The 17,814-nt window shown below is 39.3% G+C and overlaps 1 protein-coding gene across 12 annotated transcripts in view; it reads right to left on the reverse strand.

Moving 5' to 3' along the window:
• Positions 1-17,814, reverse strand: part of ATP2B2 (ATPase plasma membrane Ca2+ transporting 2) — a 313,761-nt gene that overhangs the window by 32,909 nt on the left and 263,038 nt on the right. For all 12 annotated transcript variants that reach the window (XM_054076383.1, XM_054076378.1, XM_054076388.1 and 9 more), the window contains 5 exons: positions 13,086-13,327; positions 12,305-12,539; positions 6,794-6,973; positions 5,737-5,824; positions 384-490 (listed from right to left, as the gene is read on the reverse strand). In XM_054076383.1, coding sequence (XP_053932358.1) covers positions 384-490; positions 5,737-5,824; positions 6,794-6,973; positions 12,305-12,539; positions 13,086-13,327 — 852 coding nt within the window. The remainder of the gene's footprint in view (positions 1-383; positions 491-5,736; positions 5,825-6,793; positions 6,974-12,304; positions 12,540-13,085; positions 13,328-17,814) is intronic.

The raw sequence follows: 17,814 nt of genomic DNA on the forward strand, positions 1-17,814 counted from the left end.
CTTTATATAAAGTCTAGCACGTTAATGTTTTCAGAGTCAGAGTACACTGGGAAGACCCCTTTACATTTAGTGATAGATTTTACCAAAGCAAAATATTACTCCACTGCTGTGAAGAACACAGAGTTCATTCTTCTGTACTGGCACAGGATTCTGCAGTAGCTAATAATTACCTTAGACAAAACTCTGAAAAAGTATCAAAGCAGCCAGCACCAGTGAATCTAACATTGTAAAATAAAGCACTCTGAAGCAATATAACTCACCCCCTCCAACATGTTGCTTCACTGACAAGTAAGACCTAAGCAACTCACTCAGCACTTAACGAATGAAAAACCTCTTACTTCACATTATGACACAAGCATCCATAAACATGCTCAAGATGATACCATTGCAAAGCCAACATCAGCTTTTTTAAGTGCCGGCCCGTCGTTGGTTCCATCTCCGGTCACAGCCACGACCTGCCTCTGCTCCACCTGTGTGCTGTCGATGATACCTACAAAACATGGATATGTCTGTGCACGCATGCATGTGTACACAGAAAATGATCAGCAACATAAAACTGCCCTCTACAACTTAGTAGGGTCTGTGTAATATAGACTACATAGCACCAAACTGATTTTTAAGGAAAATAATGATGAAAACAGTGTCATCACTACTGCATCGCTACTGTACATCATTATGACAGTTTACATGGAAGGTTCTGATCCTGAATCACTAAAACACCAACCAAACTTGCACAGATGTCAAAGGGAATGGGATCAGCTCAGTATGTTTTTCTGGAGGACTTCTACTACTTAAACTATCTGTCACAGTCAACCCACGCAGCATAGCTCTCTGGGTAAACATCACTGGAAAGGATTTGCCAAAGACTTAAGTTCATGCTTAAAGCTCTCCTAAACTGGGACTGAACTATCTGCTTTACTGAGATGCCTTCTGGCAATCAGTTTAACCTAAAGATAACAAATGCCATTGATGAATTTTATTTAGCTGGAGCCAGTTTAGCATTAACAGACATTCAATTTTGCCAGACAATGATTAAAAACATAAAAAAGATTCCTTTACATTTGGGAGCCAAGCATTTTAATAAATAGACAAAATAATTTCTACTTTCATTTTTTATATCATTTGAGAAAAGAAAGCTTCACACAACTAGCCTGCACAGGAGAATTTTTCACTTATGCAGATGGGGAGAGTAAGGAAAAAAGTAAAGGTTTTTTTCTCAGGTTACAGAAGTAGCCGTGCTTTTTAACAGGACGGGGATCATTCACCCACCACTCATGTTTTTATTTCCGTGTCCAAGTCCATTTGAGTTTGAGTCTGGAAAACTGAAATTGTTGTGTAGAACACAAGAACACTTCTCCGTATTAATAACTCATAAAAAAAAAAGACAAAATTCCTTTTTGTTAACCCGTTCTGCACAAAGTCATAAGCTCTAAAAACAATTATCAAAACCTACCCAGTGTGCAAAGCTTTCATTTTACTCTGGAAAAAACTAACTCCAGTATCAGATAACTAACCAGAAATAGGAAATTGCAGATTACAGAGCAACAGCTGCCTCTTGGCAAGATGCAGGCTTATCAAGCCCCCAGAAGATTGCAATGCAGTGTGGAAGTAGTTAGTACCCTGCCTTTTTCAGTCTTATGAAAATCAGAAAGAAACCTATTCACTTTCCATTGCCAGGACAAACTCAGACGAACAGCACGTTATTCTGATAACATCTTATAATTAAAGCTTTCCATTTTTGGGGATAATTGGCTTTTGGTATTACTAAATAAATAGGCACAGGACACAGTCAAGTGATTAACAAGGCTTAGTAGTCATTCACAAGGTTTAGAGGATGTTTGTACTCTTAAAAGCAAACTCTGCAGCCAGGCTAAGCCCAGCACCCTCCAGAGCACAGAATAGCATCAGCAGCAGAAGTGGAAGAGAGAGAAGCTCGTCTCAGTTCTCAGGAGCACCTCAGCCTCACGCCTTCATCACCGTGGCCACTGCTATTGTCATCAGAACTGTGGCAGTGCATGGCACAAAGGTATGTCAAGGGGACTTCAGTGCTCTTTAGAGGAGAGAGAAGATCTTTGCAGAACTTCCATTTGCGCATCAGATATTTCTGAAATGGAGCACTAGTGATTATTTGGGATTCACAGGCATTATCTTAGCTGCACTTATTCTCCCTGACTTCTGCAGATTGGTTCCTTCTGCCCGCTTGCTCACATCTCAGAATGCCTGACTTCTTCCCAGTGCTTGCCTCCTTCCTAACTGCAGTTACTTTCACTTTGATATCATTCCATTAATAGTTGTAGTAAGTCTTCACCTCAAGTATATTCTCCAGTATAGAGTAATTTCTTTGGACTTTTCAAGCAGTGTAAGGAGACCACACAGAGGAGGAATGCCTGGGAAGGGCTCTCCCTCTGCAGGCCTGAGCTGCGGAGAACAACTGCTTCAGTAAGAGGGAAAATGGGAATGAGGACACAACCTGACAGCCTGCCAACAAAGAGAATGCCTGTTTCCTTAACTTCACTGGCCTTTCATTCACGACAGCTAAGCAGCAGCTTGGGTATTAATTAGTCATCTCTAATAGCCAGGAGATTTCTTCAAAATAAACTTTGCTCCAGTTGAATGCTTACAAACGCTATTTTAATAAAAGCAGGTCTGCAAGATATAGCACGAGAATTCCCAAACCTCAGCCAAGCTTCCGCCCAGGACAGCCTCTGCTCTGTCATTGGTCTCTTCCCTCATCTGAAGCTGTTTGGCCACAACTGCCCTCTGTTAAACAGAATGTTACTCAACAGCCACAGGAATACACCCAGAGCATAACAGCCCCATGTGTTCCGCCGGCAGCCTCCGCTGGAATCCAGGGAGGAGCCATGCAGCCTGTGTAAGGCACGAGTCTGTCAGAGCAGGCAGCTCGTTTCTGATGGGGGAAAAGATCGTATGTACAATGACTGCGTATGGGTGTTGAGGGGCGCTCTGCACAAGCTTGCTATGAAAGATACCAGCACTGCTGATACAGCTGGAAGTGAAATACATCTATATTTTCCACTCTCCTCCCTGTAACATTAAGCAAGCATTAAATCAAATCCACTCAGGATAATAACAAAGAATATTAACCAACAATGTGCCTTCCATTTCTTTTACAAGGAGCTATCTCTACCCGTCGCTCAGATGAAAAACATCATGTAGAGCCTCCGGTTCTCCCCTTAAACAAATACTGCTTTATTTAAACAATTCTTACTTGCATTATCACCCCTAGAGTCGCACCAGTAAGAAACTGCTCTTTCTGTGAGAAAAAAAACATCTGGCTTTAGATATTTCTTTCTGTCTCCACTGATGAACTCAAACGAGGTGGACAGTAAAAACTCAGCTACAGCAGAGCATTTCAAAGATGTGCGCCACCTCAGGTGTCACTGATGCAGTGAAGCTGACACAGTTATATTTCTCTGACAAGCTAAACACAGACAGATGCAGTGATATATTTTCCTAGGCGAATTCTGTTCAGATTAGTTTTTAATACTTCCAAACTTTCTGAAGATCCCTGTTAATTTAACAAGAATTTAAAAAGTCTGTCTGAAAGAGAAAATTTAAATTCACTCCAGTTACACCCTTAAATCTGTGCAGAAATACAGTTTCAATGGTTAATGTCAAAGCATTCTCTGTAACAATACAGGCAACACCAGTAAGTGAAGGGGGCTCCACAAAGTGCATGACTTTAGAACGGCAGAGGTGAACACGGCCAAAACACACAGGTGTCTGTGCTAGGCATGCACCACCCTGTGCTAGGTATGCACCATCACCATGCTTCTTCATATTCTCAGACTGAAACACTAAAGGGGAACCTTGAAGGTGCCGGTGCCTCCCACAAAGGGACACACAGACCAGAGACCAAAATGCTATTTATAGAGAAAAAAACTCTGGATTCAAATGCAGCATCCCTCCTGCTTCCTTTAAACTGTTTTTATGTTCTTTTTGGGGAAGAGTTGATTAAAGCTGACCTTTTACAGAGTGGATCAGGTCAATTTCCTGAATATTATGTTTTCTTCTTTTATGTTCCCTTTCTGCTTGTTAATAAATCATCCTTACATGAGAACAGAATGGCTATTTTTAATATCACAGATAAATAATTCCAGCCTAATTTAAACATATTGGAAAGCAGATAAACTGGTATTTCTCATCATTAATGAACAGTTGCTTCCCATCGCATTTTAAAATACAATATGACAACACTGAAGGATTTCAGCAATAGTTTTATAAGGACACATCAGTAAAAATCACATGCATTTGAAATAGGGCAAAAATATGAAATAACACCAATGGATGTCATAAAACCCAGAAGAAATGGTATTTCTGTTGGATTGAGATATCTTAACATTTTTGTTTCGCTGAAAGAGTTTGTGATGATAAACCATTCTGTGGTAAGAGAATGTAGAAACAAAATAGAATAGTTCAGGTTGGAGAGGACCCTTAAAGGTCATCAATGACCAGGGACATCTTCAACTCAATCGGGTTGCTCAGATCCTCGACCAACCTGAACTGGAATGTTTCCAGCAAGGGGACCTCTTCCACTTCTTTGGACAACCTGTGCCAGTGCCCCACCACCCTCACAGGAAAATATTTCTTCATTCAATCTAAACTAAATCTCCCCTCTTTTAGTTTAAAAACATCACCCCTTATCCTGGGGTTACAGGCCCTGATAATAAGTTTATCTCTATCTTACAAGCCCCTTTCTGTACTGGAAGCTACTCTAAGGTCTCCCTGCAGCCTTCTCTTCTCAAGCCTGGACAACCCCAATTCTCCCATCCTGTCCTCATGCAGGAGGTGCTCCAGCTCTCAAGGTCATCTCCATGGCCTCTTCTGGACTCGCTCCAACAGATCAATGTCCTTCCTGTGCTCCTGACTCCAGAACTGGATGCAGGGCTCGAGGTGAGGTCTCATCACAACAGAGTAGAGGGACAGAATCCTCTCTCTTACCCTGTTGGCCACGCTGCTTTGGATGCAGCCCAAGACAGGGTAGGCCTTGTGGGCTGTGAGTGCAGGTTTTATGGGACAAAATCTAAAAATACAGCCAGAAATATAAAGGAAGCCAATGCAAGTCATACAATTAGTGTATCTACAGGAAAATGGAATTGGCTTAAAATACCTCTCTCCCTGTATGTGGTGCTAAAGAGGGCGGCTCCTGGCTATATGATCTCCAGCAACTGCTGTTGTAACACAGAAAGTTTTTTTTATCTTGGAATGCTTTTTAAATATGATTCTGGGAGAGCAGATGCACTTGAGTGGCCTGATTTATTCTAAATGACCTTTTTCTTGTTTTCTTCATAAAGCGGTATGGACAAATACTACAAAATCTATACCCACTCTTGTTTGTATGAAGAACAAGCTATTTCTCAACAATATTTTCTTTCTGACCTGCAAACACACATTTTCTGTTCCCAGCTGAAGCGTTGTTCTAGTCTTGTTAGAAGTCACAAGGGAAATACAAGATTGCCTACTTGCCAGACAGCTTACTTGTATTTCTGTTACTCCTTCCAACCAGCTTCCTTCCATTTGAAGGCTCAGGTACAACACAAACATAGGAGACTTGGTTAACAAGAACACTTCCTTGCATTATGTATAGATGTGCAATTAAAGGTACCAACTCTGATATACTTGTAATGGTAAACGTTTTACAGCACAGATAACATGCCAAGCACTTCAGTAGCTGGGGCATTAATTCACATGCAGAGGTATGCAGTCTGTACGCACCTTTTACCAAAGTATGCTTGTCTGTGGGAGATGAGCGAGCAAGCACGCGAAGCTTTGGCCAGATTTTGTCAATCCGCTCTTGCTCAATCTGGAGGCAGGAAACACAAGAAAACCTCAAACAGTAAAACCACTAGCCTGTGTTCAACAAAGTGCAAAATGCATTTGTGCCTGCGTGTCAGACAATTCACTTCACTACTCAGAAGTGCCACTTTTCACCCAAAGTACAGAAAAATTATTGTAGCCACCAATGCTGCAAAGGAAAGCAAGGTCAAAAAGGCCAGTTTGCTGCTGCCAAAGCCTGGCTGTTGGCGAAACAGCTGTATTTCGCCCCAGTCAGCCTTTCTTAGCATTTCTACAGATAATGCCACTAAGAATCACAGCTCTAGATACAGGATGGTGGAGATTCCCAAAGCTGATCAAACATGTTTAGAAGCAAAAGCGTGGGGTTGTTCTATTTTATGTTTTAATTGAAATTCTTCATTTCACTTTGTTCCAACAAGGGCAGAATTTTCTCTGTGTACCAACAGCAAGACGGACAAATCTGATGCATATACTAACGTTTCCAGGATCCCATCAATCAGTGCAAGGAGTAAGACTGTGTCCGTTCATTAATGATGGACTCAAAGACATAGCATAGAGCTTTCTTTTTAAAAGCTGGCTTCTATAGCCTGTGTGTTAGCTCCATCTTTTACATGAGGAGATTAAAAATTTCCCAAAGAATAGGTTAAGTTAAACATGTCATTAGAGTGAGTGGGTATAGCAGTGTCTGAGATAAAGTGGTCTGAAACAAATAAACGAGGGGAGCTGATTCTCAGTACAGACTGCATTTTTATGAGACTCAGACCCGCAGACTGCTGTTGAGTTCATTCACCTCTTTGCTAACAAACCTGCTGTTAATGTGCTTAGTTTTGATTTCCCGTATACTAGTGTCATGGTTGAACAAACTGCTGGAGCAGGCTAGCACTGAACTGACAGTGGCTTTGCATCACGTAAATTACAGACTGCAATTTTCTTTAATAAAGTATTTGTTATATATAGGATTTAGCATATGAATTACCTCTCCCTTCTCATTTCGGATCCTCCTGTTAAACTCTTTCCCTTCCAGGCAGAGAAAGTCTTCTCCTGGATGAATGATTCCACATTTTATAGCAATGGCACGTGCTGTATTGATGTTGTCTCCAGTGACCATGCGGACTGTAATTCCAGCTCGCTGGCACTTTCTTATGGCTTCTGGGACCTGTGACAACAACACAACAGAAAAGAAACTTCCTAGTTAAGAGATAAAACTTAAGTCAGGTGCATCCAATCAGGATATTTTGATGCTAAGAAATTCAGGCAGTAAAAAGAGAAATCATACAGGTTATGACATGGACTACAGCTACTTGGCTTTCACAGAATTGAGGTTACGCCACAGGCACGACAAATCTCGTAGCAAGAGGCACACAAACTGTTTTTTAGATCAGTTGTCTAAAGCTTCTCCTAACTTTAATAAAAAGGAGTGCTCTGCAGCTTTTTTGACCTTAAGTATCAAGTTACAGCGTGCTGCACCTAACATACCTAACATACAAACTGAGAATAGATGTAACTCATACACATAGACTATCTCACTTCTGATTCAAACTCCCCTTTCAATAGGATTATTTAAAAAGTAATTCTAATTTAGCACTAGCGCTGTTGCAGTAATTCTTGCACATTAACAGGTAGGATTCCTACGTATGCTAGCCTAAAATTTAATTAATAATTTATAGATTTTGAAACTATAAAACTATAATATATAAAATAATATAAAATAATTATTTTAGTTTTGGTCCTTTCTGCATGAGACTGACTTTTCCTGCACAGTACACACACCAGTGAGACAGAACACAGTGTGTAACAGGGCCCACACAGTGAAGGCAGAAGCTATGTACTGACCTGGCACCACATACAGCCCATTTGAAAAGAAAAAGGTCATATGTAATTAAAATATGGAAATGCTAGGAAACTGATTCCTCATAATTAAAGCTCTTTTTATACAGTTACTTGGATACATGAAGTCAGTGCCATATTTGAATAAATTCCTCAAATACATACACTTGCCTGCTGGTTGCAAATTGCTGCTGTGTTATCAGCTGAGCTTCCTCAGATGACACAAATAAAGCAATGGGACTGTCTGTGGTGAGTTGTGTCAGCAAGTGTGTATGTAGACGTGTTGATTTCCAATGGAAACCAGAAGTAAATGACACGATTATGAAAAAAAATTAAGATAATAATAGAATTTTTTCAAACCAAAATGGATATTACTGGCTACAATAGCAAAGCCTTGCTGCATCCGACTGCAAATTCAGTGCACCTTGCAGATCATGACCTCTATCACAGGTAAGTATGGTAGAACTCAGTGTCAAGAGGAGTGGATTCATCTCATCCATTAGTACAGAAAATATTAAGCAAATGAGTCACCACCTACAATAACACACTGTTAGTTTTCTACATTTCTAGATATTTTAATTTTTCTATAGCTGCAAGCATGTGGCACTGCTGAGGGCAAGGCACTGCCTCTCACTTGGCAGCCCCTGCTCTGATCCCGTGTGGCAAATGCTGGGTGCCTCACGATCCCATGGAGCCAGAAAGGTGATCTGCCTCCAACTGCACATTGGACTGAAATTATCCACCCTGAAACCATATTGCAGATAATGATTACTCTAATCAGTGAGTACAATTTCGCACCATGTTTCTGTGTCTTTATTAAAGGCAGTCATGAAACTTCTGTTTACCTAAATGCCTGACTAAGCTAACACCCAGGTGAGGAAGAGCCCATCACCTCTCCTGTAACTGCGAAGAACGCTCACTCTGCCCTCAGACTGCAGCCACACCAAGTGCTGTTTGCAGAACAACTCTGTCAGTACAGCTTATAGAGCCAGGAGAAAATCTAAGGGACAGAGGTTTACCTTCCCACTCCTCCATTTCTGCTAACCGACAATACTCTTCCCACAAGCGGTATCCTGGAAACACCATTTGGCCCTGATGCCTTTAAACATTATGAAATACAGTTCTGTGGGGGACATACAATCAGATTAAATCTATTACTTAAGCAAATGACTCCTGATTTACTCAGTTTCCACATTAATAACACCAACTACATCTAATTTGCCGGTTTGGAATGCCCTTAGTATCCACTTCAACTGTGGTGAATCTCATGCACAGGACATGACAGATTTCGATGAGATTCTGTAAAACCAGCACAGCGTGTGAGCCATGAAGGAGGAAAATAAATTACAGTGCAAACAGAAAAAATGGTCAATTCACATAAAGTGCCAGGCCTATTAAACAAGGTCACAGGAGGACAACCTAGTTTCAAATACATCTCAAACTTAAGACATAACTAGATAAATAATTCTATTTTCCTCGCCTTTAATTTTTTGGACAGCTGGTGGGTGGTATCTGATTTATTACTGTGTACAATAATTACAGTTAAAATATTGTTCATATTTTTTTATTGCTGTAAGGAAGAAAGTGTGTTGGCAGACTGAGTAGGCAGTGGAAGCAGATATTTTCCATCAGGTTTGCAGAGCTTAAGTAAGCATTTTAAAATGTTCTGGTTTATCTTCTCTCTGCAAAGAAAACCTTTTAAAGCATGCTTGCATAAAATACCCAATGCAGGAATATCTATCAGAATCAGGTGACAAATAAATAGGTGACATTTGGAAGTGATCTATGTTCATCTCCCAGAAATAACAGATGTAGGCACACACTGGCAAATCAGTATAAGCCAGTACAGTCATTAAAATCAATCCAGAAAGACTGTCAAAATCAACAGAGGAATCTACAGGAATAAGACATCGTTCTATTTGTTCTCTTCTTGTAGATTTATGAGAGAAAAAAAGTAACCCACACCCAAACAAAAAAAAGATAACTATCAAGCAGGTAGTTCAGTGCTTGATAGGACCAGCTCCGATAAGCTGGTGTCTGCATTCACCCAGAATTGTGCAGAAGTCCTGGTGTCGGTGGTTGCTCTCCAGACACAGCTGGTCAGCGGTTGTTGAATAATTCATCCAGATCATTCTCTTCAATATACGGGAGGAAATTCAGTGCAAGAAAGCACCCAGCAATGCCGTCAGAACGGGTGCGGCACCCTTCTCTCTGAACCCAGGCTGGCGTGACACACAGGCACAACCAGAATTCCCACTTCAAACACTCCAAGGATGTGTATGAGCAACATGCCACAGGTGCACTGGAGAAATGAGGAGGCTGCCATTTTGCATTTGTTAATGCCAAAAATCAGGAAAGGAAAAAAACTGAGCCGTCCCCAGGAAAAATGGGCATGTAATTCCAAGGGAACTACAGGCTGCTGGGATGGTGACACTGGAATTTCACTGGAATTGCCTCATTACCATTTCCGTCAGAATGCATTCTGATACCCATGGATACCAAGAACATCAATAAAACAGCAGTTGCAGCAATATTTCTAATTTTCTATGTTCTTTTTTTCCCCTACAGAAAGCAACTCATAAACCCCAGTGGTCATTCTATTTAATAAGTGGGCTTAATTCTGGCAAAACAGTAAGCTCCCTTGTAACAGCCCAACATCTCGCTTTTTCCATCTACAATGGTGATTTCACCACAGTAATACCTGTCCATGATGATATTCCCACTCAGTCAAGTATTTCATACCTAGAAAGATTTTCTAAAATGTATGGCTTTGTTCCAGTTTGGGGATTTTGGTTCATTTCTTTTTCCTAAGGTATTGCTACTGCTTTTCACCAACATGTAGAGTAGTAATAGTATAAAAATCATTTTAAATTACCACCTTAAAATAGTCAAAAGGGACAAGGAGCAAAAAATGCCAATACCCTAAGTCCCCCCCTACCAACTGTAGATGTGTCCAACATTTGGTACAATTCTGAAATGATAAACACTTTATTGTGCGCCTCACAATAAGAAGTGTTAATGCATATTCTGGTATTAAATTATAAAAATTCAGTACATTCAAATAATTAACTAGAAAGAAAATGTTTTCCTGCCTTCATCTTCTTTGATCCTTTAAACAGAAGCCAGACTTGATCTCTTCATACCTAGCAACTCCATACATTTTTTCCTCAAGCTCCTAAGATATTATTCCCTATGAGATGAGAGCAGTTCTCTTATAAAGAACACTCAATAATAATCACATGGAAGGACAGTTTGCACCTGTTTTCAATAATTCCTGCAAATCCTTCTGCTGCCCATTCTCCTGATCTGTCGTACCACACACAACCTGGCTTACAGCTACTTCCTACCAATGCCTATCATGAATCAACTTCTTGAGGGAGGAAGGAGGATGGATTCACAGTTCAAGCAGCCATGGACAGTTAAAAACTTTATATGAGTTTTTATATATGTGAGCTTCAGCACTGCAGGGTTGTTGTGGGCAGGACATTGTAAGAGTGTTTTAAATGTTTTTGAAGACACAATGTCAGGTATGGTAACAGATGGATTAGCAGCACAGGACCATCTGATGACTGATAGACTGAATCCTGTTCATCTTATTACTGCAGAGATATGGAGTTTATCCTACAGTTTTACCTAACCAAGATTTACTTTTTATTATAACGTACTTAATACTGACAAAACCCAAAGAAAGCCCATTATCGTGCAAACATAATTATGCGGTTGGTACCTGTATTTGTAATTATATCATGGTAGCTTCCGAAGTCACAGCATTCAGAAGCATGTAAAAGCCCATGTTATAAAGGACTCAGAGAAATAAAGCAGATTAAATTATACTTTTGATATATTAGTAAAGAAAATAATTTCCTAACATGTCTAGCACTGCCACCAGTTCTCAGTGGATCAAATCCAAAAGTCATGCTGGGACAGGAAATCTCACATCCCTTGCGGCTGCAGCTGTGCCAACACAGCAGCACTGGCCATTTTGCGTTCCTGCAGTAATATAATGTACAACTGTGCACATCTGATACTGGTTTTCTCCTTCTAGCTGAGTTCAAATTTTAGTCATTTTTTTACAAGGCATTTAAGTATAGTATCCATGAAATCTGCAGCCTTTCCATGGCAAAGCTTTCCCTGTCAAAACAGAACATCAGAAGCAGGTTTCTGGAGTAGCCACCAGGTATGATCTTAGGACAATCAGTAAAGTGGCAGCTGTTACAGTAAAACACAAAACTCCAAGCCCGTGTGTGATTTCTGTGGGAAATGAGCACAGTGCAATTATAATCATGGCAAGTCTAATCACTGCAAGTTGTTTCTCTACTTTCTGACTTGTACCTCACTGCATTACTTAAAGAAAAATTCTTTAATATCTGGGCCCATAATAAATTCTATGATCAGTCTTCCTGTATACTGCTCCTCAACAGAAGCTTACACCATCTCAATCCTGTAGCTCAAAAAATCCTATTTTGCTTTATTTAAATATCACTTGATTTTTATTGAGCTAATTAATTAACCTTTTACAAGTATAGTCTATTTCTAAAGCTTACTTCCATCTTTGAGAGAGCCAATAAAAAAAATAAAAGACAAAAGCTGTGAGAAATCTGTAGCTCAATTTGTGTTTGGTTCTCTGAGAAATACTTTATAACGTAAGATTTTGATATACCTCTGGTCGTACTGGGTCTTCAATGCCAACAACACAAATGCAAGTCAGGTCAGATAATATGTCATTTTCATTGTCCCAGTCAGGCTCTGGGCTGCTGTTAAAGTCTCGGAACGCAACACAGATCGTTCTCAGTCCATCACAGGCCATGGGTTCAATCACTTTCTTCACCATTTCATCTCGGTCACGTGGTCTGAAGATACGAGGTTCACCAGCTGCATTAAGGATCCTGGAACATCTTTTTTATTTACAGGAAAAAAAAAAAGATTGTGTATTTATACAACTGCTGAAAAGTATTTTCTTGTATCAACTTCTTTCATTCAGCACTTTCATTTTTTATGTCAAGTTTTAAATTTTAAAATAAGAAGATTCACTACTAAATTATTAGAGAGAACTTGTTTGTAACGTATTACAGAGATGCCAAGAGCCCTTCATCCATTATTTCCTCAAATACCCATGTAACTAATGAGCTGACAACTTACAATGAAATTGAAAAATCCTTATTTTCCCAGTGGGTTGAACATCTGGAATCCATTTGTACATTACTGATGCTGACTCAATTCTTTGGCTAGCCAGTTACAAGGAAAGTAACCCAAACAGTTCTGCAAGAGCGAGCACTTAAAAAAGAGATTTAGCAAAGAACAACATCAATTTGTACTAATCAAGTGGGTCCTACTTCTACTGTAAGTAGTAAATTCCAAATACCAAAATTCCCACCTCTGTCTTATTAGGGTCAGAAAGTTTGCATTTTGGAGAAACGCAGCAACAAACCCACTGAACTTACTTCTTCAGGACAATTTCAGAAGCTCCTTTGCTGTACATTCGGAAGCTCCCATCCGGCATTTTGATTACTGTACTCATTGACTTTCTCACAGAGTTGAATGTGTAAACTTTGTAGAGTTTTTCCTCAGGGATGAGGTTCCGAACAGGCTCATAATCCTGCTTCAAGTCCAGGACAAACCCCAAGAGGCCACACTCCGTCTTATTGCCAACCTGGCGAGGCAGGCCACCCTCTTTTTCTGGTGGCTGAAGGGAAGACAAAATTAGGTATAAATTTCTCTAATGATAAGCAGTGTGCAGCACCTTCTGAACAATCCAAAATAAAGCTGCAGTCTACAGTTTAAGATCTGAAACTCTTAACCCTGCAGTCATGTGTCTGCTTAATTTTAAAAGCTAGCAAAAAATCTGGAAAAAGCAATTCCCACCCTAAGGAAATCCCTCCAAACAAACTGCTGCTTTGGGTTGCCTATATTCCCTTCCTTTGAAATTACCATTGGCAGTCGAATGGCTTGGGATGCGTAGGCAGTGCATCATTAAAAATGGAGGGGCTTTCTTTAGGCTCAAAACCAACTAGGTCTCATTTGACAGAGTATTTCCTTTTCTCACTTGTTCAGAATTATTGGTTTGTTGACTTTCATAGTTATAATGGTGAGTTAAAGAAAGATCTGTCCTTTTTCTTCTACTAGGCATTCTTTATGTAAAAATAAATCTGCATCTAATCATCAACAGCGAATCTCAGTGAAAAAGTATTTCCAGCAATAGACCGAAGAATAGTTCTACATCTGAAAGCACCTGTTTCTAGAATTACCACACATCAGTCTGCTGCTTCAGGCAATAAATGCTGTATTTGTTAGAAAGCGTAGAGTAGGCTAAACATTTTCCAACTCCTGACAATTCTCAGTCCTTCTAGGGACTAGGAAGGCCTTACCTTCCCATTCAAAGTGGAAACAAACATACAAACATTTAATTTACAAACCTTTTTAGGTGTAATACACCCCAAACAAAAAGTTCTGGTGTCATCAAGACTCCAGATTCACCTGAAGTGACCCATATGCAAACTACTGACTGCTGATAAATTCAATTTTCTGGTACTCAGTAGAATTAGAACAAAGTGTTGCTTAAGCTAGGGCTAAGCTAGATGATGGGAACCAAAAGAAGGAAAAGTCCTTTCACAGCCTTAATTTGTTTTGAAAACAGGTTTTGATTCGACTCCAGATAAGGCTGTAATTCATCATTATCAATGTGACAAACTTTTGCCTTATATTTTGCATAAGGAAGACTCCAGGCCTATATTCAGAATCCATATTTAATTGCACTATAGACTTTAAAATCCAGTTATTTTTGAAGCGGGATTCCTAAGTAGATGGAATTCCCTACATTACCCCTCAGGAGGATGAAGGGTAGTGCAGGGAACAGTTAAAGTTGCAGATCATTCATCTTGCTTAGATTTGAGTTCTTGCAACAAGTACAAACACAAAAAGAGTAAAGGAGACCTTTAAGTAAGCAATAGGAAATTAATATTCCATGTAACCACCTGCTGCAGCCGGTTTGAAAAATGAAGGTCAGATAGATAGTAATAGTCTGGTCTAGAACTAAAGCAAGTAAATCAATATGATTTTTCCATAAGAACAATCTTTTTATCACCAGGAAAATATATACCTGGTGGCAGACAATTCATGTCATTTCTGTTTCACAGAGATGCATCTATAGTAAGCAATACATAATAATCTAAAAATCTCTGCCTCAAAGAGGTTTATCCTTCCAAAAAGAAATGTAATTTCTTCTATATAACCATCATTTATACTGAGTTACACAGGCCACATTTATGCTGCTGTGACATTTTAGCTTTACCCCAGGGTCAATGTAAAACACTGACACTCAGCAAAAATGCTAATATGATATATTTATTCTATTATATGTTATAACAACTTGCCCTGCTCTAATTCCATTATGCTGTGATGTAACTTCCCTCTGGATTCTCAAATTCACTTAAGAATCCCTAATTTAAAACCTAAGAGCTTGTAGTTATATGTGTCTGGAAGGATTGTTACACTCAGCGGATATGTAAAGCTCAGTCAGGAGTCAAAAAATACTCTTTAAAGTACAGTTTTGTTTAAAGAAATTAGATTCATTTTCATGACATTGAGGCACACAGTTCCTGAAACACGCTAAGGACTTCAGGTTTCTCAAAGAAACAGAGTAATCAAGTGTACTGCCTGGGTAGTGATGCTAGGAATGACTGAATTCTCTGTGCACGTCATATCAAACTCTTTCCGTTTTGGATATAAAAATGATCCTCCTTTATGCTTTGGTTCTCTCTGTCACTGACGTCAGTGAATCTCAACACTGACTTAAATGCAAATGTGTTCAAGCCTCCAGCAAACACACATGGGAAACCAATGAAAAACATAGATTTCTTTCCATCGAAGATGTACAATCCTAGTTAATTTACACAGGTGATTTCATCATCTCCTGATGTGAATGGATATTGAGAAAATAAAAACTACCCACATTTCACAGTATATAAAACTAAATATTAAAGAGTCCTTCAAGGATTATTTTTATTTCAACAGAAAGTAGATCATTCTCTCCTCTTATTACTGTGGCCTAAAAATAGATTACTTTTGGTGAACATCTTTCGAATGCAAATATGTAAGTGAGGGGGAAAAATCCCAATGAAAAGAAAATGAACAGACATTTCAGCAAGGTTCCACAATCTGACAAGTGGCCACCTCCCTCCAGTGCAGCTGCTGCCTCCTTGTTCTCTGTACGTTACACCACAACAGAGCATATGGTGGTGAGAGCTGGCAAGCAGCACTTCCTTTCCTGTGCTGTTTCAGATCAGAATCTATATGCCAAAACCAGTCTCCTTGCAGATTGCTCTTGACAATCATTTGCAGAAGCTGCTGCCTTTTAAAACCCCCTACTGTGCTGTATCTATATTTATTTCTTCCTGAAATCTGCAGTTTATAGCACCTGGAAAACAAAAGGTCAGCCCAAAGGAGTTACTTTTGAATAATTAACTAGGAACATCCCTATTGACTCCTCAGAGGATGAAACCCTTTTGCCAACAAACTGTCATTTGCAAACAGGAAGTAGGTCCTTCCAAACGCATCATTTCTCAAGAGCTCGATGAGCGCCACAAGCCAACTCTATACTGCAGGTTCCGTACTGGGAAGAGACCTGCCCAAGGACTTCCTACAACTTTCCACCAATCCTTGTACAGTAGTTTCAAATGTTTCTTCCAAGTCTTTATATTGTTTATGGATAATAATAACATTTCAACTCTAAGTAAATCTTCACATGCAAACCAAAATGCCGACAGATGTTGAAAAAATCATTGTTACAACTATCAAATCAAAACAGGCTCCTAGGTGAAAGCACCGCTGTATTATTAAGGCTTAAAAATACCAACCCAAACACTAATGTTGGCCTAATACTAAATTTAGATTACAAAAGGAATTTTCAGAATTAACTGATAGATGGGTTAAGAAAGAGGAAAGATAAAACTTTGGGCATAACTTAAAGAAGTACTTCAACTCTTAGAATTGGACTAGGAAATGGTGATTCTTCTATTTTTGACTGTAATGCACACTAAATCTCATTTTTCTCATTGCCACTTTTGAGGTGAAAAGAAAAGAGCTGGCAAGAAGATTAAAGTAATTTTTCCAAATGAAAGCGTAAGGACTTCATATATTATCTGAAGTCTTCATTTGTTATATTTTATTCTTTGTTCTACAGATCAAACTACTCTTTTAGAGTAATGATGATTGTAAATATCTCAATTTGATTAAGACAAAAAACTAACTTTGCTAGAATATTATATCCATATTGAATGTTCCATCTTAACACCACTTCCAACAGGCAGACAAAGGAAAATATATTTTAACTAAATTTCCATTCTATATTTTATTTTGCTCAAAAAGAGAATAAGGACCAGGATGTGCAGGAATTTTCTCTGCATATTTGAACATTATATATCCAAAATTTAAAATAAATAAGAAGGACAAATGCTGTTTGAGCCATGATCACATAATTAAATATCTGAAATTTCACAATCGCTGTCCTATATCGATGTATCTCCCATGCAGCAAAGTTGTAGTCTCAAAGTAAATCTATGTTGCGTGTCAAGCCTAAGCCAAGACCCTGCTCACAGGCCTTTCCAATCATTAAAGCCATAAGACAACCTCTTTCCTGTCAGGGCTAGGGGCATTGGCTCAGCAAGGAGCGAGCAGCAGTTTGACAGAATCCTCCTGTCCCAATTGGCCACACGCTGCACCCTGTGCTGACACGACACAGGCTCCTCCGACGAGGGACAGCAGTGACAGCTGGCACTGCTCCCGACACCCTGCCTTGTTATTCAGCAACTGTTTAACTATCAGACCTGGTCAAACTTCCTAGGAAATCAGCAATGGGAATTGTGACTTATCACCATACAAGGATACAAAACAATACATTTATAACAGTAGCCAGAACAACAAAATGATTTAGGCACAATTGGCATAATCAGATCTACCACAACAGTTGAAGGATATTCAAATCCAGGTTTCCTGTGTCAGATTAGGATGATTATTTTATTTTTAGGATAATGATTTAATGTTTTTTTCTCTTATCTGAAGATAGACCTGAAAATGATGCAACAATCTAATTAATTAATGCAGTGCTGTGGTACCACATAATTCTCATTGCTAGCACTTGAGATGGACGCAGGTTCATTCAGATGTAACATTATA

Source organism: Cuculus canorus, chromosome 11, assembly GCF_017976375.1.
Source record: "Cuculus canorus isolate bCucCan1 chromosome 11, bCucCan1.pri, whole genome shotgun sequence".
In the NCBI taxonomy this organism is placed as follows: Eukaryota; Metazoa; Chordata; class Aves; order Cuculiformes; family Cuculidae; genus Cuculus; species Cuculus canorus.